General features: G+C 49.2%; 1 protein-coding gene across 2 annotated transcripts in view; it reads left to right on the forward strand.

Moving 5' to 3' along the window:
- TMPRSS4 (transmembrane serine protease 4) overlaps nucleotides 1-23812 on the forward strand; it is a 39826-nt gene extending 16014 nt beyond the window's left edge. Inside the window, exons 2-13 of one of the 2 annotated variants that reach the window (XM_070803494.1) lie at nucleotides 2086-2119; nucleotides 4647-4760; nucleotides 7634-7786; nucleotides 9553-9682; nucleotides 12756-12857; nucleotides 14144-14184; nucleotides 17258-17417; nucleotides 18690-18856; nucleotides 19981-20079; nucleotides 20266-20408; nucleotides 22170-22319; nucleotides 23255-23812. In XM_070803494.1, the coding sequence (XP_070659595.1) occupies nucleotides 2086-2119; nucleotides 4647-4760; nucleotides 7634-7786; nucleotides 9553-9682; nucleotides 12756-12857; nucleotides 14144-14184; nucleotides 17258-17417; nucleotides 18690-18856; nucleotides 19981-20079; nucleotides 20266-20408; nucleotides 22170-22319; nucleotides 23255-23266 (1305 nt within the window). In that variant the 3' untranslated portion in view covers nucleotides 23267-23812. Of the gene's footprint in view, nucleotides 1-2085; nucleotides 2120-4646; nucleotides 4761-7633; nucleotides 7787-9552; nucleotides 9683-12752; nucleotides 12858-14143; nucleotides 14185-17257; nucleotides 17418-18689; nucleotides 18857-19980; nucleotides 20080-20265; nucleotides 20409-22169; nucleotides 22320-23254 lie in introns of both variants that reach the window. The other variant, XM_019975866.2, reaches the window with a different exon arrangement.
- Nucleotides 23813-25023: the final 1211 nt, after the last annotated feature.

A 25023-nucleotide genomic window follows, 5' to 3' on the forward strand; every position in this document is an offset into this window, starting at 1 on the left:
CTCCCCTCCAGGCATTAGAAGAGTCCCTCTCAATCCCCAATGGGACTCAGGAAATTCCAGCTGGAAATGTCCAGGGACCTGCAGCTTCCCCACCTGCTCTGGAATGGCTGTGACCTCAGCCAGTGGGCAGGTGAGCCCCGGGGTGGAGACCTAGACCTCGCCCTGCCCAGGGGCTCCCGGTCATGTGCTAGACAAGGAAAAGGAAGAAAGAAAAGAGAGTTCACAAGTGGCAGGAAAGCATGAACTTAGGCAGCACCCTCCCCTAACCTCTGCATTGCAGGAAAGGGTGCAAGTACTTGGCATGAGAGTCATTGTGTATATATTTTTGTATGTGTGTTGACAAGACTACACTTGAAGAAATACTTTAGTGTCCTGGTTGCTTTTTTTTTTTCTGTCTATTCTGTTGAGTATAATATATGTTCAGTAAATTACTCAAATCTAAAATGTACAACTCAATGAATTTTTACCCATAGGGGCTCAGTGGTAAAGAATTTGCCTGCTATGCAAGAGACTCAGGTTCAATCTCTGGGTCAGAAAGATGCCCTGGAAAAGGAACTGGCAACCCACTCCAGTATTCTTGCCTGTGAAATCCCATGGACAGAGAGCCTGACAGGCTACAGTCCATGGGGCTGCAAAAGAGTTGGACACAACTTAGCGGCTGAACAACAATATACCCCCATGTAATCAATGCTTAGATCAAGATCCAGTTTTCCAACATTCCAAAAGGCTCCATTGTGCTCCTTCCAATAACCCTCATTATAATCACTGTTATGATTTCTATCACCATGGATTACCTTTACCTTTTGGTCATATATATGAAATGATATTCGTGTCTATAGTTTCTTTTTTATTATTATTATGTCTTTGAGATTACTCCATGTGTCATTGCATTTGCACTAGTGCTGAAACTCCAGTACTTTGGCCACCTCATGCGAAGAGTTGACTCATTGGAAAAGACTCTGATGCTGGGAGGGATTGGGGGCAAGAGGAGAAGGGGACGACTGAGGATGAGATGGCTGGATAGCATCACTGACTCGATGGATGTGAGTCTCAGTGAACTCCAGGAGTTGGTGATGGACAGGGAGGCCTGGAGTGCTGCGATTCATGGGGACGCAAAGAGTTGGACGCGACTGAGCAACTGATTTTATCTGATCTGATTCTTGTCTACTGCTGAATTATATTCCATTATATGAATACACCACAATTTACATATCTATTCCACCAGTGATTGACTTTTGGATATAGTAGGAAGACTTCTATACAGGTGTTTTGCTGAACAGATGTACTCATTTCTCTTGGCCCTAATTCTTGGTCATAGAATCAGAGAAGAGTCATTTGTTTAGTTTTAGTAAACTCAGCTAAACGTTTTTCCAAAATATTTATACCAATTTACACTCACAGCAGCAGTGTCTGAGATTTCCAACTGCTCCACATTCTCATCAACACTTGTTATTGTCAGGCTTTTTAATTTTAGCCACTCTGGTGTCTGTGTAGACATGGCTCATTGTGGTTTGAATTTACTTTGGCCTGGAATTCCCTGGTGGTCCAGTGGTTAGGACTCCACACTTTCACTGCTGAAGGCCTAGGTTCAACTTCCGGTCAGAGAACTAAGATCCCACAAGCCGTGTGGCATGGTAAAAATAATAATAATAATTTACATTAGGCTGATGAATGATGATATCAAGCATCTTTTGGCACTTAATTGGCCATCGAAGCATCTCCTTTTGTGAAGTGTTTGTTCAAGTTTCTAAAGAATTATATCATCCATAAAAGTAGACAAATGATGGACAAAAACATAAAAGAAAGCAAAATCATCTTAGAAACTCAGTAAAACACACAATAGCCCAGCAGCCAGTTGCTTCTAATAATTGATAACTAGTAGCTACAACTAGTAAATCTGCTGTACCAGGTCATTTGAATGCATAACTGATTTATATATTTTGAACCAATTATTTAGATATCATGGAGACCTCCAACTTAGACTTAACAGGGAAAAGAGAATGTAGATAAAAGCCCTTCCCTCAGTTCAGAGCCCCAGCTTAAAAGGCTCCCTCACTTAACTCACTATTTTTCCTTCAATTACAGGATCCTGAGATCAATCGACCCCTGAACAGCCTCGGTAAGCTCAGGTCTAGCTTTCATTTGTCTACCTCGGCCTCAATCAGTTACCAAGTAGATACTAAACCCCTCTTGCAGGACCCTCACCACCACCTCCAAGTGGTAAATGCTACGGGAGACACCCATCCATCATTCAACAAACATTTATTGAGCGAGTGTAATCTCCAGGATTCGTTCTATAAGTATAAGAAAGAGGCACAGTCTCTGGAGAAATAGGATCAACAAACCTAAAACCCTAGTGGCAGTGACTCTCTAATTCACTCATTCAGTTCCTCATTCTCTCATTCCTTCAACAATACTATGAGAGCCTGCATGGGCCAGGCCCTGGACTGGACGTTGAGCTACAGCATAAATACAAGAGCTAATGTCCCTGCCCTCGTGAAGTTTACAGTCTGACCATGCTGCCGAGGAACAGCCTGAACAAAAGTGCTTTCACTAGTAAAACAGAAAATGGGAGGGACTTCCCTGGTGGTCCAGTGGCTAAATCTCCAAACTTCCACTGCAGAGGATGCCAGTTTGATCCCTGGTCCGGGAACTAAGATCCCACATGCCAAAAATTTGTTTAATTAAATTGTAAAAAATAAAAGCAAAAAACAGCATATAAAATGAAAATAGCAGTATTTGCCTGACTTACAGCAGAAAAAAGGAGTTAATAGATAAAGTCTTCCCAAATATAGAGGGATTTTTTTCCTTTCGTTCCATTTCCTTAAATTTTTGATACCTATGTCTGATAGCCTGGATCAGCAAAAAAAAAAAAAAAAGTGAGCAGAGAACAGAGAACAAATATTAATATGACAGGTTCATAAGGAAATGACCAAACCCACTTACTTTGACAGCTTATTATTTCAGGGTCATGGGTTAATAAAGATCACAAACAATACAATCTTCAGCAGGTAAAATGATGCCAAGTTTCTACTTTGCGATTTAACATATCAGTATTCCCTGGTATCCCCAAAGAACACCAGACGTACAAGCGCTCCATCACCTGAGTAAGCCTGGGAACTGCCAAACGAGAAAACAATTAAGGGAGCCCGGGAGGGAGAAATCAGTGCCAAGTGACAATCCTGAAGTTAAGAGTGATTACAGGTTGTGCAAGGACCAGGGAGTGAATCTGTTCGTGTGGAACCGGGGCTGGTGAGGACTAGCAGTGGGAATCCATCTGACTGGGAGAAGGAGGCCAAATTACACTGGGTTTGAAAGCCCAGAGAAGAGTGTGGTCCAGTTATGGAAGTCGTGGGGAGCCCTTGTGGGTTCCGGAGCAGGGACATGACAGGATGAAAGCAAAGTATTAGGAAGCTCTGTCTAGCAGCAGATGGCTGGACAGGCTGAAGGAACTGAGGCAGGCAGGGACGCTGTTCACAGGTCAGAGGGTTGGTTAACTTTATAAACAGTAAACTTTATAGACAATAAACCAAGAAAACCCTTCCCTTCATGATGATGTTCTCCATGAGAACATCAGGGAGGCAGAGACTCTGGGCCCTGGACAAGGGAACTCATCAAAGAATTCCCAGTAAGTACGTCTGGGAAAACCAGCCAACCTTGTATCCCCAGAGGTAAGTGCTCAATGAAGAAATTGCACATGAATGAAGGAGCAAAATGTCTCCATGTCCACGGCCCCAGGAAAGAGGATAGTTTTGAACACTCACTGCTGGAACTTGAAAAACAACACCCACTAACATTATTAATAACCTACTCTGTTGCCAGGCGGCATTAGTGGTAAAGAATCCGCCTGCCAGTGCAGGAGACAATAATAGATGCAGGTTCAATCCCTGGGTCAGGAAGATCCCCTGCAGGAGGGCATGGCAACCTACTCGGTATTCTTGCCTGGAGAATCCCATGGACAGAGGAGCCTGGAGGGCTACAGTCCATAGGATCACAAAGACTCAGACACGACTGAGCTATGAAGCACACTGGACTGGACAAGCACGTACTGTGCTGGCAGCCCCTGCACACCTGGAGCTCAAAGTCTGGTCAAAAGTTAACCCGGGAAAGAGGGTGCCTGCACACGTGCTCAGTCGTGTCCGACTCTTAACAACCCTGTGGACTAGCCTGCCAGGCTCCTCTGACCATGGGATTCTCCAGGCAAGAATACTGGAGTGGGTTGCCATGCCCTTCTCCAGGGAATCTTCCCAACCCAGGGATCGGATCCTGTCTCTTAACGTCTCCCGCATTGACAGGCAGGTTCGTTACCACTGGCGCCACTCGGGAAGCCCAGGAAAGAGGTCACGTGATAGTAAAGGGAAAGGGGACGGGCCTCTCCTGGGGCAGACGCAGGTCAGACTGGACAGAGTAAAACATCCTAGGACAGGTGCCACGGCGGGAGGAGCACCAGGAAAGATGGACAAGCCCGGGAAAGTGAAAGGAGGTGGGGGTCCACGCGCTGAGGAAGCTGAGCCTAGTCTGCAGGAATAACCCCAGCACCAAACAAAACTGTACCCAAAGTTTTCCCAGGGCCAGAGGGTGGGGAGGCTGTAGCCCTTGGCAGGGGCAGCCTCTGAGAGCTGACTGCTCTTTCTCTCCCCCTACAGATGTCACCCCCCTGCGCAAATCCCGCACCCCGTTGGAGATCTTCAAAAAAGTAGGGATCCCGATCATTGCAGCAGTGCTGATCCTGGCAACCATCATTGTGGTGGCCGTCCTCAGTAAGTCCCAGCCCCCACCCGGTGTCCAACCTCACCCCAGCAAGGGGTAGCTCCCACCCACCCCTCCCCTGCCCTCACCTCCCAGCGCTACCCATCCTTACCCCTCCCACCCCAGCAGAGTCGAGGGGAGGAGATGTGCATATAGCTTTGAATCCACCCCTGCTTTGAACGAAGTCTTCCTCTTGGAGTGGAGGGGAGATGAACTCCTCCCCCGTCTATCCCAGATGGATTCTGTCCCCGATGATTCCTTCTGCCAGGAAAGCACAGTTTGCACCAGTTACAAACCTACTCAGGCAATTTGCGCAGCAGCCGCGCCCCCAGCCTCCTCCTTTCCAGGTCTGCAGACTGAGAGCTGAGTGAATTCTGGCAGCTCTGGGGCTGGAGAAGCAGAGCATGTCTGCTTGTGAGGAGGGGAAGAAGGAAGAGGCATTAGGGAAGATGCCCAGGAGGGTAGCACCTCACCCCATCTTGAGCTTTGGTTTCACCATGGCTGGAGCCTAAGACCCAGTGTGATCCAAGCAGGCAAAAGATGAGAGAATCAAGCAAGCCCTGATTCCCAGAGCCTGTCCCTCTCAGCCTCCCCCACACCCCATCCTACGACTGAGCCCTCACCTCCACCCCCCACCATAGCCAAGCAGGGTACTGACCACAGATTTCACCCAGGAAGTAGGGCCAAGAGGACCTGACTAGAACTCAAGACACCTGGGATGGGGATCCCGGTGCTGTCCCTTCTTGGTGCTATGTGACCTTGAGTAAGTCTCCCAACCTCTCTTAACCTCAGTTGCCTCGCCTGTAAAATACCCTATCTTCATCAGAGGGATATCAGAGAACCAATGAGGTAATGTGTGTAAAGTACTTGGATTAAAAACTAGGCTGTGCAAAAGTGGAAGTCATCATGCGTATGTAGGGCTGAGGCCAAGGGCATGTGTTTGCTCACCAGGCCAGGACGGCTTTCCAGGAGCCTGGCGCGGCCTCCGCCTCATCGGAGGACACTCAGAGCTCATCTGATCCAACCCCTCCGTCTCCACTTGGGCACTGAGGCAGAGAAAGGGGATATGGCAGTTGAGGGGCCTGGACAGACAATCAGGCCCCCAAATGAGCACGTCCATTTCCACCTCATGGCGGTGGAAATGCAGATCCAAAACATAAACATCACCCATCCTGGGTGCCCACGGGGACATGAGATGCAGATAAACCCAAACCCTTTAGACCTTGGCTGACCCAAGAGTGGTGGTGGGCATCAGCAGATTTGTTGTCCTAAGCCTGTTTGGCTCAAACTAATAGTAAGATGAGCTTACCTTCTCTGACCATGTGCCCCGCCATAGTGGAGAGAGCAGTCAGGGCCAGGTTCAGGGTGAGCCAGGGCAGGTACTAATACATGATTTAGAGTCAGGCTTTCCTTGTCCCAGAAGGTCCTGAGTGACTTCCAGCCCGGGGCCCCCAGGTTCTGCAACTAGAAGCAGTAACCTGAACTTCCTTCCTGGGCTGGGCTCCAACATTTGGTTTCTGGGGACTCAACTGGTGACACTGTATCCTGGCTTCCCCCAGGAGGCAGGACTGACCCTTTCTGACCCTGGCTCCTGACCATGAACCAAACCCTGAAAGTTGAGGAAATAGCTGATCTGCTCCTTTTCCCTTACTTCTCAAAGCAGGAGCATCAGGACCAAGAAGTCACATTTTAAGCTCCTGTAGGGAAGGCTGGGAGAAGCAGCAAAGAGCTTTGGAGCTGGACGGACTAATTGAAATCCTGGCTCCACCTAACTGCATGTGGCTTGGGAAGTAAACCCTAACTCTCTAAACTTTCATATCATTGTTTGTAACATGAGTTAATGATAGCACCTACCTCCTGAAGTTATTGTCAGGACTCCGGGTGACAATGCCTGGAAAGCTGTTAGCAGTGATAAGCAGCCCCATCATGACACTTGTTTCCATCACTCTGAGGGCCACTCAAGGTTGATGCTAGGCTGCCCAGGGGAGCTTCAGGCCAAAGGAGAGTTCGGTTAGACAGGAGGAGCTGGGAGAGTTTGGAAAAGTATTGAAATATCTGTTTCCTGAGGACTTAAAAACACCAGACTCCTTCCCATCATCCAAGACAGAGAAGGAGCAATAGACTCTGAAGGCAGGAGGCAGAAGACAAAGCAAGCAAAATGCCAGCCTCTTTCAACCCCAGGTAAAAGCACCTTGTCCTAGAACTGCGCTTGATAGCAAAGAGACACTTTCACAACCACCAGCCCACTAAGTGTTCATTCTCCACAACCCTGTGAAGCCCAGAAAGGGCAAGGGATTGGTCTAAAGTCACCCAGGAGGTGGCAGAGCCAGTGCTCAGGTCTTCAGACTCCGGGCCCAGAAAGGGCAGCGACTGGTCTAAAGTCACCCAGGAGGTGGCAGAGCCAGTGCTCAGGTCTTCAGACTCCAGGCCCAGAAAGGGCAGCGATTGGTCTAAAGTCACCCAGGAGGTGGCAGAGCCAGTGCTTAGGTCTTCAGACTCCGGGCCCAGAAAGGGCAGCGATTGGTCTAAAGTCACCCAGGAGGTGGGAGAGCCAGTACTCAAGTCTTCAGACTCCGGGCCCAGTGCTATCTCCTCCATCCACAGAGGCCCTGGCCAATACTTGGGGTTGAGAAGCGAGTGGGGGCTATTTCTGAGTTGCTCCTCACACATGATCTTGATAGACTCTGGGGACTGGTGTTATTATCAACACTTTACAGATGAGAAGACTGAGGACACCAGTAATTAAGTGGCAGAAGTGGGCCTGGAACCCATATCTGCCTGTCTCCAGGCCCAGCAGGTTTTCAGGTAAACACAGCCTCTCCTACCCCTGGGCTGCCTGCCTGACCATCAGCCCTCTCTGCCCTTCCCTGCCCTTGCCTTCCAGTCAAGGTGATTCTGGACAGTTACTTCTTCTTCTGTGGGCAGCCCCTCCTCTTCATCCCAAGGGAGCAGGTGTGTGATGGCCACCAGGACTGTGCCTCGGGGGAGGATGAGAAGTACTGCGTCAAGAAACTCCCCGACGGACCTCCAGTGGCAGGTGAGTCCAGGGGCCAAGGGGCCAGGGGAGTGGACAGAGCAGGAAGTTGGCTCAGGTCCACTGCATAGCATCTGCTACCTGACAAGTCAGCTTCCTTCCCTATTGTAAGAGTCTTAAAAACAGGATCATGTCTTATCTACTGGATCCCCAATACTTAACATGTAGCAAACACTCAGTACATTTTGATGAACAAATGTGGACCAGAGGGGACAGGGAGTTGTAACTGAGCCTGCCCCATTCCTGCTGCACCTGGACGCTGAATTGAATGACCTTGGGGAGTTCCCTTTTTTCTCTGACACCTATTATTTCAAGAGGACTGCAAAGAGACCGTATGGCCACTAGCCAGCTATTGATTCTTCTATTTATTTTGCGTGTGTGCTTAGTTGCTCAATCGTGTCTACTCTTTGCAACCCCATGGACTGTGGTCCCCCAGGCTCCCCTGTCCATGGGATTCTCCAGGCAAGAATACTGGAGTGGGTTGCCATTTCCTTCTCCAGGGGATCTTCCTGACCCAGGGATCGAACCCAGTCTCTTGAATTACAGATAGTTTATTTACCATCTGAGCCACCAGGGGTGGCTATTCATTATAGAAGTGTTTATTGTAACATGTTATGGAACAAGACTGAGCTAGGTCCTTCAAAGGATGGTTTTTACATAAAAACCCATGTTCTTCCTTGGATTGGGTTACTCCAGCTTGATCCACCCTAGTACTTGGGCTCTGCAAAGAAAAGACAGCCCAGGGCATGGGTGATGGGGGCTTTTATAGGGCAAGGCTGAGTGACATCCTGTGTATTTGACCCTTTTTTTAATCAGAAATCAAATGCCTGTGAGCCTTGCCACCCTACTGCCAATAGCAATTCTCACTCGCCTACCCCTCTCTGACCTTACATGGAAAAAAGAGCAAGGTTCCTCTTTGAGAAGTTTTCCCAGACAAGAGAACTTGTGTGAACCACGGGTAGGAAGGCCTTATAATACAACCATCAAATACATATATGCAAATACATCTAAAAAGTGAAAGTCACTCAGTTTTGTCCAATTCTTTGTGACCCTATGGACTACACAGTCCAGGAAATTCTCCAAGCCAGAATACTGGAGTGGATAGCCTTTCCCTTCTCCAGTGGACCTTCCCAACTCAGGGATTGAACCCAGGTCTCCCACATTGCACAGATTATTTACCAGCTGAGCTACAGGGGAAGCCCAAAAGTGGAAGGGGAGCTATTAATAATTATGCCAGGGCAAAAGTCAAAATGGAGATTATTCCCAGGACATCTGGTCACCCTGCTGCTGCTGCTGCTAAGTCGCTTCAGTCGTGTCTGACTCTGTGCGACCCCATAGACGGCAGCCCATCAGGCTCCCCATCCCTGGGATTCTCCAGGCAAGAACACTGGAGTGGGTTGCCATTTCCTTCTCCAATGCATGCAAGTGAAAAGTGAAAGTGAAGTCTCTCAGTCATGTCCAACCCTCAGCGACCCCATGGACTTCAGCCTACCAGGCTCCTCCATCCATGGGATTTTCCAGGCAAGAGTACTGGAGTGGGGTGCCATTGCCTTCTCCTGGTCACCCTAGCTCCTGTCAGAATGAGACTCAATCAGGCAAAGCCAAAAGGAGGAACTCCTCTTGAGGTGGAAAGGTTTGGTGTTCTGTGAGGCTCCCCGGTTCCCAGGAGGGTTTGGACCACCAGTTTGGGCTGGTCACATGATAAATTCTTTGGGAGATGAGCCAGATGAGCCCCTGCCCTGAGCTGACCCGGGTTCCTTCCCTCCCAGTCCGCCTCTCCAGGGACCGATCCACCCTGCAGGTGCTGAACCCCGCCACGAAGAACTGGGCCTCCGCCTGTTTCGACAGCTTCACAGAAGCTCTGGCCAAGACCGCCTGTCGGCAGATGGGCTATGACAGGTACCCAGCCCAAGGTCCGGTGGCTGTCACCTCACCCCATGACCTCTCTCCCTCTCTTCCTTCCCTCCTCTTTTCCCCTTTCCCTCTTTCCTTCCTCCTTCCTGTCTCTTTCCTAAAAATTGTAGGTATTGGAGTCAGACAACTGCTTTTGAAACACTTTTCCTTACAAGCAGCATGAAGTTAAATCTTGTAAGGCTCAGTTTGTTGAAGAGTTAATGGAGATGTGTGTGTGTGGTGGGGGGAGGTGGTGAGGCTTCCTTGGTGGTCCAGTGGCTAAGATTCTGTGCTCCCAATGCAAAGGCCCAGGTCTGACCTCTCGTGGGTGAACTAGACCCTGCATGCCATAATGAAGACTGAAGATCCTGCGTGCCACAGCTGAGACCTGGTTGTTGTTTAGTGGCTCAGTCATGTCCGACCCTTTTGTGACCCCCATGGATAGCCCACCAGGCTCCTTTGTCCATGGGATTTCCTAGGCAAGAACTCTGGAGTGGGTTGCCATTTCCTCCTCCAGGGGATATTCCCAACTCAGGGATCGAACCCATGTCTCCTGCATTGGCAGGCAGATTGTTTTACCACTGAGCCACCTGGGAAGCCTACAGACAAATTAATTAATTAATTTAAAAAAAGAATTAATGGGAGAAGCAATGCCAACCTCATAGGATGGTTATGAGAGAGAGAATATCTGCCCCCAAAAGAAAAAAAAAGAAAAAAGAATATCTGCCCCCCCATCCCCCCTCACCCCTATCCCCACCCCCACACACAGTTCAGGCTCCTTATAATCCCCTCCTTTCCTTTACTCCTCAACCCTCATTTCTTCTTGGTTTGGCAAGCTGCCATCCCTGCCCCAGAATACAAAAAAAATCTTATTTATTTATTCAAAGTCCTATTGGTTAAAATTTAGTTTAAATGAACCTGATCTCACTGGGGTTTCATGAGCAATCTCAGCTCTCAGCAAATTTCAAAGGCAGTTTTAAATCTTTAGTGGATGAAAAAATATACAGTTTTAAGAAGGGTAATTAACATTGCATATTTATATTCATTTGATCTTGGCAAAAACCAAAATGGTAGTTATTATTCTATCTGTTCTATAAGTAGGTTCAAAGAAGGTGAATAACTTGATCGGATAGTAGCTGGGAGCAAGAGGGCTGGAATGTGTGCCCAAGACCCCCTAATTCCTGGGTGTCAGAATTATATCTGTTTCTAGGTTGCGTAATTCTCTCTTTTGTGGAGGTTTCATCTATAAAGGGAGGAGAGGGGAGACAGTTGATCACTCAGAGCCTAACTGGAGAGGATAGAAAAGGACCCATGCATTCAGCTGCACAGGGGGTAATCTCTTCCTGGCAGGCCCCAAATTTTAGGATTCTAAGAAACTGGACCCAGAGACTAGGTGTAAATGATACATCCTAGGCAGACATAGTCCATCAGTCAATCACAGAATCCTCTTCCATCAAATCCTAGAGCAGCCTCAAGCTCATTTTTCAGTAAGTACTCTAGACAGACATCACCGATCCATCAGAACTATTTGCGCCTTCTGCTCTCTGGTTGTCAGGTTTCTCCTGCTCTCTGCCCTCCACAGTGTGCAACTTGCAGTACCCTCCGGAAAGGACACCCTGCCCCCTTCATTTCCAAGGAGAGCTAGGAAGGCAAGCCCTGCCCCTGCCTCACCCCTCCCCCAACAGCAACCCCAGCCTGGCCTCCTGGCTGCAGCACCCCCCTCCTACTGCAGGCCAGCCAACTGCAGTGTCAGCTGTACTAGCAGAGCAGGCTGCAGCCTGATTATGAAACCAGGATGTCTCCAGGGGTTCTTAAGGTAAAAGGCTCCTAGATTTTCTGTCCTTCTAAGCTCTTTAAGGCATCAAGCCATCTAGCTCTTGGGCTCTGCAAGATCAAAGCTGATCAGAATTATTCATCATGATGTAACTGGTGAATAGAGGCTAACTCTCCTGGGAATGTCCACTTCCACCATGATCCTTCTTTTTGTATCTCAGATTTCCCTGGCTAGGAGGGCCTTCTTGTCCCAGGACCACAAAACTCTAGATGCCTCAAGATGGGAAGGACTCTGAAGATCATCTGGTCTACCCATCATTAATAGAGGGGGAAACTGAGGCTTAGAGAGACCCAGAGAGAAAATGTGACCTGCCAAGGGTCACAAATCAAGCTAGTGTCAGAGCCAGGACAAGAATCTCAGGCTTGAGGGCTCTCAGCACAAAACCCAGCACTGCTAGACTTCAGCCTTTCAGGTGCCATGGCTGGGTCATCCAAGTAGTGCCAGATTCCTGGGTGGGCATGTGAGAGTGTGCCAGTCAGCCAGTGTCTTGGGTTGACCCAAACCTGCATACAGAGCTTACGCTAGCATGACTGGTATAAAGGATAGGCAAGGACAGAGGAGATGGAAAAGAGGTACATTCAGTACAGCAACAATCAGAAAGATGAGATTAATCAGGGAAGACTTCTTGGAGGAGGGAAGACTTATACTCAAGGTCTGAAAGAAAACAAACATGGATTTGTGGAGAGAAAGAGAGATAGTGATCCAAATGAGAGAGATGTTTGTCTGAATGCACGTGAAGCCTGATCTTGGCCTGTCCCACCTTCAAAGGGACCATAAATGTACCCCACTACCACGTTCAGACCAGATGCCTCGTTTGGAGAACCAAATGTCCACATCTAGTTCCCTCCAAGGTAGGGATGGGTGCTAACTTGTTTCCTCTGCCTCCTTGTGAACCAGGAGAAACAGCTGGGACATTTGGAATAAGGACAGAGCTGGGAGTTACAAAAGAGCGTCCATAGGATTTCTTCAGAGCTCTGGGCTCTGAACCAGTCTTCCCTGCCCAAGAAAGCAAGTCCACATCAGCGCTGTGCTCAGGGCTGAGTCCTGGATGTCAAGAAACATCCCTTGTCCTCTAGCAAAGCAGGCACTACCCTCGCTTACCACCTCCACTCCCCTGCCACACCCCACCCAGCACCCTCCGCTGCCCCCTCTCCTGGGAGTAGGGGCTACTCCCACCATCTTGGTCTGAGCTCCTGCCTCAGCTCACATCTCTCGCTCTTTCCCTTTCCCTCCCAACACTAGCAGCAAACCCACCTTCAGAGCTGTGGACGTTGGCCCAGCCCAAGATCTGGACATTGTCAAAGTCACAGAGAACCTGCAGGAGCTTCAGGTGCAAAACTCAAGTGGGTAAGTGAGAGGACGCCTCTGGCCCAGAAAGCTCAGCCACGCTCGCTGTCGTTGGGATTGCAGCCAGACTGCCCCGAACGGATGCATCAAGGGGAACATAAGCCAGACAACAAGAACTCCTGGCCAGGCAGACAGTCCGATATCAAAAGCTAGAGCATCACATTTCTGAGCGGTTTTCTGTGTTGACTCTTTGGCTTAATACAAGGGGCAGCTGGACAAAGTGTGCTGTCCACACGCTGGCGGCCTTTCGTCAGTCAAAGAAGAAAACCAAATTGGTTTCCTATGGCCTTATGCTCTCTTTGAGCCCCAGAGGCAGGATTCCAAAGGCCACTTTGTCCTTCCTGCCACTCACCCAGGCCAGAGTAGTACCCCCCTCTGCATTTCTAACTCTCCAGGGGAGCAGCTGTATGGCCGCTGTCCTGTTCTCATGCCCACCACCCGTGCCAGAGCCCGGCATCTACAGGAACACTGTCACCCCACAGAGAGAATGATGTCTCCTTAGGACGCAGGGAGGTTGCTGAGAGCTGCTTATTCATCAAAGAGTAAATCTTGAAAAGGAGAGGACTAGGAGCAGAATGATTGTTTGCCTGGAGTTTCACTAAAATCCCATTCCTCTTCTGTTTGAAGAACCTGCAGTGCCGCAGACACTGGTCCAGCCTCTGCTCTCTTCCATCTCAGGCTGCCAAGAGCCCCAGGGTGGGCTGTGACTCAGGCAGGGCCCAGCACATAGCAGATGCTTATCAGTAGGGGTGTGGAATCCAACTGCATTCAGTCGCACTGAATTGGGTGGAAGTACGGTGTCTATATGGGGCTTCCCTGGTGGCTCAACTGGTAAAGAATCCACCTGCAAGGCAGGAGACCCTGGTGAGTTTCCTGGGTTGGGAAAATCCCATGGAGAAAGGATAGGCTACCCACTCCAGTATTCTTGGGCTTCTCTGGTGGCTCAGACAGTAAAGAATCCACCTGCAATGCAGGAGACTTGTGTTCGATCCCTAGGTTGGGAAGATCCCCTGGAGGAGGGCATGGCAACCCACCTCAGTGTTCTTGCCTGGAGAATCTGATGGACAGAGGAGGCTGGAAGGCTATAGACCATGGGGTCAGAGTCAGACACGATTGAACAGCTAAGTACAGCACAGCACGGTGTCTGTACAGCCCCCACCCAGCAAGGCTTCATATTTCCCGGGTGCTGGGAGGGGACTGGAGTCAATAGTGCCAGGAGACCCGAGTCCCTGCCCCCCAGCCAAAAGACAAGCAAAAGCCACAGGATGCCTGTGTCTCCTTTCCAGCCCCTGTCTCTCAGGTTCCCTGGTTTCCCTGCAGTGCCTTGGTGAGTACGCCCCATCTCTGAGGGTTTGGGTCCTGGGCCAGCAATAAGCAGGAAAGAAGACCTTCATCCTCATTCTTAAATCACTCAGACTCCAAGTGTCACTCTATTCTGTCCAGACATTACTCCCTGGACCTTGGGCTTGTAGGTGAACACTCCTTCAAGTAGTTGATGTTAAGAACTCCCTCCCACTGCCCACCCATATCTCCACACTTGTTGTGGGCAGAGATCCAAGAGAGAGTAGGAAAACCAGAGCCTCTACCCGCTCTCACCCCTGGCCAGGGCCCACGTAATCTCATCTGCTCATTCCGTTTAGCAAAGATTCATGGAACAGTTAAGATGCGTCATCACTGTCAGATGCTAGCTGGAAGTAGAAGATACCAGACAAGCAAGAGAATTGGCCTCTGTCCTCAGGAGCTAATGGCTGACCAAAGGGAGAGGTGTGAGGCCACATGGAGGAAGTGCCAAACTGACCAGTAGTCCTGACTAACATGCTCCAGAGTGATGGCATGGGGCCGGGAGGGCAGGGGGGACATCAGGAGATCTGGACAGCACCTGTCCCACTGGCTTCCAGTGTGACCTTGGGTAATTCACTTGATCTCTCGGAAGTTCATCTTCCCAAGAAGCCCTTTAGTCCAACAGCCCAACAGAATCCTGGGAGAGCCCCTAGTTCTGAGAGAAGATCAGAAGGAAAAACAAGCTCTGAGGTCCCACTCATCCCACCAGCCTCGTGGGAGAACCAGGCTGAGCCTGGCAGATGGCCAGAAACTGGATCGCCTGAGAGGAGGAAGGTCATCCTCGCTGCCTTTGCAGTTGAGCAGTGAGGATGCATCCCTGCAGCTTAGTAGTGTGTGTGCATGGAACAACGGACTGGTTCCAAACTGGGAAAGGAGTAATTCAAGGCTGTATATTGTCACCCTTCTTATTTAACTTCTATGCAGAGTACATCATGAGAAACGCTGGGCTGGATGAAGCACAAGCTGGAATCAAGATTGCCAGGAGAAATATCAATCACCTCAGATACGCAGATGACACCACCCTTATGGCAGAAAGTGAAGAGGAACTGAAGAGCCTTTTGATGAAAGTGAAAGAGGGGAGTGAAAAAGCTGACTTAAATCTCAACCTTCAAAAAACCAAAATTATGGCGTCTGGTCCCATCACTTCGTGGCAAATAGATGGGGAAACAATAGTAACAGTGACAGACTTTATTTTCTTGGGCTCCAAAATCACTGCAGATGGTGACTGCAGCCATGAAATTGGAAGATGCTTGCTCCTTAGAAGAAAAGCTATGACCAACCTAGACAGCATGTTAAAAAGCAGAGACATTACTTTACCAACAAAGGTCCATCTAGTCAAAGCTATGGTTTTTCCAGTAGTCATGTATGGATGTGAGAGTTGGACTATGAAGAAAGCTGAGTGCCGAAGAATTGGTGCTTTTGAACTGTGTTGTTGGAGAAGACTCTTGGGAGTCCCTTGGACTGCAAGGAGATCCAACCAGTCAATCCTAAAGGAAATCAGTCCTGAATATTCATTGGAAGGGCTGATGCTGAAGGTGAAACTCAACACTTTGGCCACCTGATGTGAAGAACCGACTCATTGGAAAAGACCCTGATGCTGGGAAAGATTGAAGGCAGGAGGAGAAGGGGATGACAGAGGATGAGATGGCTGGATGGCATCACTGACTCGATGGACATGAGTTTGAGCAAGTTCTGGGAGTTGGTGATGGACAGGGAAGCCTGGCGTGCTGCAGTCCATGGGGTCGCAGAGAGTCGGACATGACTGAGCAACTGAACTGACTGATGCATCCCTGTTGGATGTTAAGACTTTTACCCATTCTCATGTGATCTCAAGTTACTGATGGGATCTGAGCACCTGATGTGCTGAGCTAAGCAGCACTGAAGTCAGAACGAGGCTTAAGCCACAGATCCTCCCTACAGGAGGCTTCAGTCTCATTGAGAAGACAAGACTGAACAATGACAACAAGGAAAGCTGGCTAACATCCAGGCATGCTGTGAAAATGCCAGGAGAGGGAAATCCCCAGGGATCAGGCAACGTGGAGAAGATTCTCAGGCTAAACATCACAGAATGAACTGTAGGCTCTAAGAGGGCAGGAACCAGGTCTGTCTCTCTGTCTTGGCCAGTGCTCTCTTCCCAGCCGAATGAACAGTGATTTAGATGAACATGAGAGGAGACAGCATCTCAGGGACAGGGACTTCCTGGAGCAAAAACAGAAAGACTTTTCAGGGAGCTACCAGCAGATCGATTTGGCTAGACAGCAATTTTCTATCAGGAGGCTGCCAGGAGCAGGAGTTTAAACTCTTCCCCTACAGACAGAGAGGGATGCTAAGGAGCTTTGAGTGAGGGAGTGAGGGATGTGTAGAAAGCAGTGTTTGGAATTAGAAAGTGTTTCACAAGCCCCTTCCAGGCACAAACCCAGAGAGGGTGGTGGCCTTTCCCCCTTAGAACCATCACTGTGGCAGTGACTGCCAGAAGGATTGGAGAGGCTGGGAACAGGGCGGAGAGGTGGAACTGGAGATTTTTTACAAGAGTTCACAAGTCAGACGTGAGAGCCAGGAGAGTGGGATGTGAAAGAGGGAACAGGATGTCAAATCGGGAGACTCTCTGAGCAGGGGGAAGGGACTTGGAGAAAGGTGTGTTTAGGATGGGAAGATCCATTTCTGGAACTTTCTTCCCACTCTCTAATCCCGAAGCAGCCTGTGGGCGTCTGTTCACTGTTACTCAGTGGGAGCAGCTGGGGACACCCCCTGGGCAGGACTTTCATAATTCTGGGTCCACGTTTAGCTTCAAGGTCATGAATTCCAGCACAATGGACACATCTATATTCCCAGTATAAACTCCATCCGAAGCTAAAAACAGGAGACAGAGATTGGGGGAGTCTGGGATACTCAGCGTCTCCTGGTGAATAATTCAAAATTGGCCTGGTTCTCTACCCCCACCCCTGTTTCCAGTCCTAAGGACCCTGCTCAGGATAGGCTGGCTGGGGGCTCTAAGGGGGACAACCCCAGTCCCCAAGAGCCTGACTCCTTCTTTTCTTCCTCCTTCCCTCTGAGTCCAGCCTGCGGACAGAGTGTGAAGGCCCCTCGGGTGGTGGGTGGGAAGGAGGCCTCTGTGGATTCTTGGCCTTGGCAGGTCAGCATCCAGTATGACAAACAACACATCTGTGGAGGGAGCATCCTAGACCCACACTGGATCCTCACGGCTGCCCACTGCTTCTGGTAAGGCGCATTCGGGGAGCTCCTGGGGTCAGAGCTGCAGAGGAACCTGAGCACCTGGATCCTCTGTCTCCAATCTGTTGTCTGATGCCCTCCAGCCCTTCCCTTCCCCCTAAAGAAGGGTGTGGCTGCCTAATGAGACACTGGACATGACATCCTTTGTTAGGCCTTGGGGGGTCTTAGCAGAGGGTACCAGTCACCAGGCCTGACTGGTACCAGTCACCAGGCCCTTCCCTTTCGGGGGGGAAGCCAGCAAAGACCCCGTGTCCTCACTCTCCCCTACATCACTCACTGCACAAAAGCACTTCCCATCCGCCTCTGAGGACTCCAAGGGAGGCTTGAGAACTCTCTCCCTTTCTGCTAGTCTTTCAAGAAGTGGTTCCAAATCCCAGGTCCATGCCACTCCTTCATTATATCCAGAAGTTAAAACAGAAAAAAGTATTCTGTTACCAGCCAGCAGAGACAGGCCTGCCCATACCTCTGGAGAAGGACCATTCCAGGTCCTCTTCACCTTCATTCATCCATCTGTTCATTCATTCACCATCTATGAGTACCTACTAGGTACCACGTGCCTTCGTGCAGCAGACGCCAGAAGTGCCTCAGAGGAGCACACCGTGTAGGCCAGTGATTTTTAACTTTTTTGGAGAATCTGATAAAAGCTATATTTCCCCTGTGCACTCAGCTGTGTCTGGTGTCAGGAAGAAGAAAAGTACAGTAAATTCCCTACATATGAATGTGTTCCATTCCAAGAATATGTTTGTAAGTCCAATTTGTTCATTAACTTCAACCAAGTTAGCCTAGGTACCCAACTTTTACAAATAGCGCCAGGCACATTAACTAACTTACATGATTGGAGATGCAAACACACATTCACATCTTTGAGAGTCTTCAACTTGAAGGTTCATACGTAGGGGACTTACTGTATACAATAGAACTGACCATAATGCAAGTATCACATGAGTAACAAGACCAGTAAAATGCACTAGAGTGTCAGGACCCAGAGCACAGGCACTGAGCATAGCCCATTCCCCAGCCCTCCAGTTTTAAGTTTCTTCCAGCAGGTTTCACCAGGGAGAAGAATCAAATCCCCTTTAGAATCTGACCTGCAGTAGGTGATTCCTCAGATGGCCCTTCTCCAGCACCCCTGCCCTTATCATCATTACCCGCCAAGGCAGGGACATGCAGCACCCACTCCCCAGGGCCCCGGAGACCCAGCCTTTAGCAAAACCTCCTCACGCTTGACTCGGACCTGAACTTCACTGTCTCTGCCCCCAGGAAGCATCTCGATGTGCCCAACTGGAAGGTGAGGGCTGGCTCAGACAGATTGGGCAGCTTCCCATCCCTGCCTGTGGCCAAGATCTTCATCCTTGAGCCTAACGCCACATATCCCAGAGAGCACGACATTGCCCTCGTGAAGCTGCAGCTCCCGCTCACGTTCTCCGGTGAGAGCCGGCGCCTGGGGACAGAACTCCCATTCCGCCACTAGCTCTTTCACTAAGTGGCCTTGGGCACATCACTACTCTCAAGATCTCAGTTGGCCCATTGTTTCTGGCAAGTATATCAGCCTATTGTCATGAAAGCCATGAGGCCTCCTCGAGCTCTCAGCTGACACCTTACCCCTGCCAGATTCTTCTGATGTCTGTTTTCTATACATAGAGCACCCCAAGTGAGAATCACAGATTCATCCAATCTTGGAGTTGTGAGGGACCTAAAAGATCTCCTGGCCCATCCTCCACCCCAACCAATGCAAAAGCCTGCACAATCTCCCTGCCAAAGGGTCATTGAGCTCATTTGCTCTCCTCCAGGGACAGCAACTCATTACTGTTAAGGCAACCCATAGCATCTTTGACCAGCTCTGTTCAATGACTCAGGCTTACACTGGGTAGTATTTAGATCAGCATCTCCAATGGTTGGTTCCATAGAACACGGGTCCCTTGGGTACAAGAGGGTTCCTTTCTCAAATAAGTTTGGAAAATATTTTTATACCATAGCTCTCTTCCTGGAACACGTTAGTATATTAATGACATTAAGAGGGTTTGGGTTTTTTTAGCAATTTGTTTTGTTGTGTTTAATTCACATTTTCTTTATTTAAAATTATTTATTTGTTTTTGGCTGTGCTGGGTCTTGATTGCTGCATAGGCTTTTCTCCAGTTGTGGCAAGCAGGGGCTACTCTTCCTCGCGGTGCTCGGGCTTCTCACTACTATGGCTTCTCCTGTTGCAGAGCAAGGGCTCTAGGCACACGGCTCCAGTAGTTGCAGCACATGGGCTCAGCAGTTGTGTCTCCTGGACTCAGTTGCTCTGTGGCATGTGGAATCTTCCTGGACCAGGGACCAAACTCATGTCTCCTGCATTGGCAGGTGGACTCTCATTCACTACACCACCAGGGAAGTCCAACACATTTTCTAAACTTATTTGACCACAGAATCTTTTTTTTTTTTTCCATGCTACTTCTATTAACATCCCATGGAACATGTGCTATGGAAACCCTGGTGTTAACCCTAACAGAGGATTAGCCACCAGGCTCTCCTGAACTTTGGGTCCCCTCTTCCTCTCTGCTCCTGGTAGGCACAATCAGGCCCATCTGCCTGCCCTTCTCTGATGAGGAGCTCACTCCAGGCACCCCACTCTGGGTCATCGGATGGGGCTTTACAGAAGAGAACGGAGGTAAGTGCCAGGCTCAGGATTACAGGACTAAGTGAGCAGCTCCCAAAAGTGATGGGAAGGAGGACCATCCTTTAGAAAAACCCATCCTGGAGGTCCAAGCACCAAGGTACCAGGAAACCCAGAGAACTGTCCTGGGCTGGGATTTGAAGGCAAGAATGGGAATGCAAGTGTGTTTTCAACCTCCAGGGAAGATGTCTGACATACTGCAGCAGGGATCCGTCCAGCTCATCAACAGAACTCGGTGCAATGCAGAGGATGCGTACCAGGGGGAGGTCACCAAGACGATGATGTGCGCAGGCCTCCCGGAGGGCGGCGTGGACACCTGCCAGGTGCGGCCTCCAAGGATCATGAGGGAATTACAGAGATAGGGGAAGTCTGCTCTGAAGAGATGAAAAAGTTCAGAGGATGAATGCCCCCACATGAAGGCTTGCACATGGTGGGCACTAGGTGTGTGATGAAGGGAGGAAGGGGGAGAGGGAAAAAGATATAAGGATGGATGCATGCATGGATGCATGGATAGACAGATAGAAGCAAAGAGATTTCAAATGTATATTTTACATACAAAGATGATGTTTCCCTCCCCACCTGCTCTTACTTCCCATCATTTAAAACAGTATGAGCCCCTAGCAGGCAGGAACCCCAGGTCTGTTTTCTCTACAACTGTCCTCAAGCTGCTGAACTACACTAGAGAAAACCCATCTCGTGCTGGATAAGCCCCAGTGCACTGTCCTTCACGCATCCTACTGGCCAGTCCATGAATATATTCTCACATCCCCACCCAGAGGATCTTCTCAACTATTTTCGTTAAAACCCCAAACCCTTCTCCCACCCCCATTCTCAGTCATTAAATTCCTTCACTCAAGAGGCATCTCTTAGTCATCTCTTGATGACTTGATATCAGGTAGATGCAGAACTTTGAGGACAGTGTCTTCCCTCAGGGAGTTCACAGTAATGGGGGCGGGGGTGAATAACTCCACAGGCAGTTCAGCTACAGAGTTATTGGGTTCTGAGGGATGAAACCCCGGAGGCTATAAGAGCTGGTAAGAAGGACACCCAAATAAGTGAACTTTTCACTCTCTCTCATTTTTTGTACAAGAAAATGTCATTTTGTAGTTTGCTTGTTCTCTCTCTCTCTCCATTTAATTCTAAGCTCCCTTAGGGCAAGGATCTTTTCTCTTTTCATTAATTGATCCCAGTTATCTAGAACAGTGACTAGCATGAAATAAGCCCCCCTGTAATGGTTCAATAAATCTGAAAACTACTAGGTTAGATGGGCTTCCCAGGGGGCTCGGTTGGTAAAGAATTCGCCTGAAATGCAGGAAGTGCGGGTTCTATCCCTGGATCGGGAAGATCCCCTGGAGAAGGGAATGGCTACCCACTTCAATATTCTTGCTTGGAGAATCCCACGGACAGAGAAGCCTGGCGCGCTGCAGTCCATATGGTCACATAGAGTCGGACATGGCTGAAGCGACTTAGCATGCACTGCTGCTGCTAAGTCGCTTCAGTCATGTCCGACTCTGTGCGACCCCATAGACGGCAGCCCACCAGGCTCCCCCATCCCTGGGATTCTCAAGGCAAGAACACTGGAGTGGGTTGCCATTTCCTTCTCCAATGCATCAAAATGAAAAGTGAAAGTGAAGTCGCTCAGTCGTGTCCGACTCTTAGCGACCCCATGGACTGCAGCCTACCAGGCTCCTCCGTCCATGGGATTCTCCAGGCAAGAGTACTGGAGTGGGGTGCCATTGCGTTCTCCAGCACACACTGAGTTAGACAAAGATAACCAGGCTTCTTTACTACAGGACCCCTTAGAGCCCTCACTGTGCTAGTGTGAGTTGTAGATCTCCAAGAAAGGGCTAACAGCACACCCACAACTTGCTTGACCGCAGACAAAACCCTTTCACCCCGAAAGGGAAGGGCATTCCAGGCTGCAGGAACAGCATGAGCAGGGGAAGTGAAGGTAGAACAGCAGAGGGCGCTGGAGAGCAGGGACCAGATGGGCCAATGCAGTGAGGGGAGGGTGGAGAAGCCCACCTCTCCACCCCAGCCCTGCCCACCCTCCCCAGCAGCCTCTGTTCTGGCCTCTCTCACAGGGTGACAGTGGTGGCCCTCTGATGTATCACTCTGACTGGTGGCAAGTGGTGGGCATCGTGAGCTGGGGCCATGGCTGTGGGGGGCCTACTACCCCAGGAGTATACACTAAGGTCACAGCCTATCTCAACTGGATCTACAATGTCCGGAAGGTAAGCGTGTTTGCCCTCCCTGTGGTACCCTCCCTCCCTTCCTCTCCTCTGTGGGTTCCAAGCCACCCTTAGTGACTTAATGGCTCTGAGATTCCCCTTTAAACCCCCAATAGTCTTCATTTCCAGCAAGTGACAACCTGGAATTCCACCATTAAGAGCTGAAATTCCTTAGATCAGAGACTCCCATTAAATCCAAATACCTTACTGTATGGAACACACCCAGTTTTACCATTCTCTTGTTCTCTGATCAAATGCAGCTATCAGACACTTTCCAGAGACCAGATTCTGATAAGAAGGAGGATGGAAATATTACTCAGTCATAAAAAGGAATGAATTTGAGTCAGTTGTAGTGAGGTGGATGAACCTAGAGCCTTTTATACAGAGTGAAGTTGATCAGAAAGAGAAAAACAAACATCAGATATTAATGCATATATATGGAATCTAGAAAAAAATAGTACTGATGAACCTATTTACAGAGAAGAAATGGAGATATAGACATAGCGAACAGACTTGTGGATGCATTTGGAGAAGGAGAGGGTGGGACAAATTGAGAAAGGAGCATTGATATATATACACTATCATGTGTAAAACAGATAAGTAGTGGGAAGCTGCTATATAACACAGGGAGCTCAGCCTGGTGCTTTGTGATGACCTAGGGGGTGGAATGGATGGGGGGAGGGAGGCTCAAAAGGGAGGTGATATGTATAATCATGACTGATTCCATTAATGTGCAGCAGAGACCACCACAATGCTATAAAGCGATTATCCTCCAATTAAAAAAAAAAAAGGAGGATGGAAAGGCTTATAAGACTTCCTGAGCTCTAGAGAGTAGAGAGAGGCGCAAAGAGCTTCAGAAAAGGAAGATTAATTTTGCATGCCACCATTTTGTTCAATTTCAAATTACCTAGTTTATTTGTTGGTCTCTTTTATTCTAGTCTGATCCATGATGCTCCTGCCCTTGAAGTGCTGGAAACTGCTTCCCCCTGCCCTGCCCACATGGGAATCCCCCAGAAGTCAGACACAGACCAAGAGCCCCCTGGGGCACACCTCTCTGCCCACACTCTCAGCATTTCTAGGTGCAGCAAAGGACCTGCAATCCTGTAAGTCACCCCACAGCTCACAGGCACGCAGGAAATCAGCAGCTCCAGTTCAGCTGCCCATGATGCTCTCGGCATCCCAAGGAGGGAGAGACACAGCCCACCGAACAAGCCAGCCTCCAAGACTGAGGTCTCAGAAGGCATTGCTAAGCCAAGAACTTTCTACTCTATTGAATGGAAACAGACGCTCTTCTAAGAGCCTAGATCACCAAGGGCTGGAGTGGAGGGAGGAGAGGGTCTGAGCCAGCCCTCTGCCTCCCCACCTATCCCCAAGCCCACCTGAACAAGAAACCGTTTATAATGGGAAATGTGCTGTCCTGCTCTTGGCTCAAGTACTGTTTCTTACTGTTTCGTATTGTGGCCACTGTTTATTAAACTGGTGCGTGAAGTCTTTGACATAGGCTGACTGGGCTGCTTGAAAAGTGTTGAGCTAAAGACTACCAAACTATGATCTTTATTCCTTGTCCTGGGTAGGAAAAGATCTATGGGAAATGATTGATTTTCAAAGTAGAAGAAAAGAAGGCATGGGTACCAGAGCTGATGGGTGGGGGCACCCCACTCAGGGGGCAACAGTGAACAACCGACTGGGGAAGCCAGGGGTCATTAAGTGTGCTTTCTACACAGGGGACTTGTCCCACTGCCTTCCTCCCCTTCCTCTCTGCCCTGATATCAGCCACAAGCAGGGAGAGGATCTGGGCTTTCAAGGCTGACTGTGAATCATGGCTCCCCAAGAGGCTGGGAAAAGGTATTGCAACTCTAGGTCCTAACATCTACCTTAAGAACTCTAGGTGTGATTTTTAACCATTCTTTTCTTTTTTTTTTTAGCCACATGGCATGTGAGATCTTAGTTCCCCACCAGGATCAAACCCACACCCCTGCACAGAAGTGCAGAGTCTTAACCACTGGACCACCAGGGAAGTCCCTATCATTCAGTTTTAAGCAGTCATTTATCACCTGCTTCCCTGGCGGCACTAGTGGTAAAGATCGGCCTGCCAATGCAGGAAATGCAGGTTCGATCCCTGGGTCTGGAAGATCCCCTGGAATAGGAAATGGCACCCCACTCCAGTATTCTTGCCTGGAAAATTCCATGGGCAGAGGAGCCTGGTGGGCTACAGTTCATGGGGCCACAAAGAGTCGGACATGACTGAGCAATTGAGCACAATCCTGCACAGGAATGAGATGGTCTCCAAGCTGGGATCTGAGGATATTAGCATGAATAAGTTCCTGCACTCAAAATAATCAGAGAAGTAAGCCCCATGAACTTTTCTGGCAGCTGTAGGGAGCCTAGGTGTTTTGAGGACCCTCTTGCTATACTTGTGTCAAATCCTTGATAAAATATACTTGTTAATGTCTTCTTAGGGTCTTAGTAAACAATAGAAATCCTCAAAGGCCAAAAAAGTAAAAATAAAGCAAAGCCATCAGAATCATGAGCTGAAACTATGGGGGAGATCTGGGAACAATTGCTTACTAAAGTCTTGGGTTGCCCTCAGACAAAGATTTACATGAAAGCTGAGATCAGAACTAACCCCAGACCCACTGCAGGCAGGGAAGCTGAAACTGGGATTCTCACATAAAACAGAGACAACTGAATGGGGTAGATCCCATGT

This window comes from Bos indicus, chromosome 15 (genome assembly GCF_029378745.1).
Source record: "Bos indicus isolate NIAB-ARS_2022 breed Sahiwal x Tharparkar chromosome 15, NIAB-ARS_B.indTharparkar_mat_pri_1.0, whole genome shotgun sequence".
Taxonomy (NCBI): Eukaryota; Metazoa; Chordata; class Mammalia; order Artiodactyla; family Bovidae; genus Bos; species Bos indicus.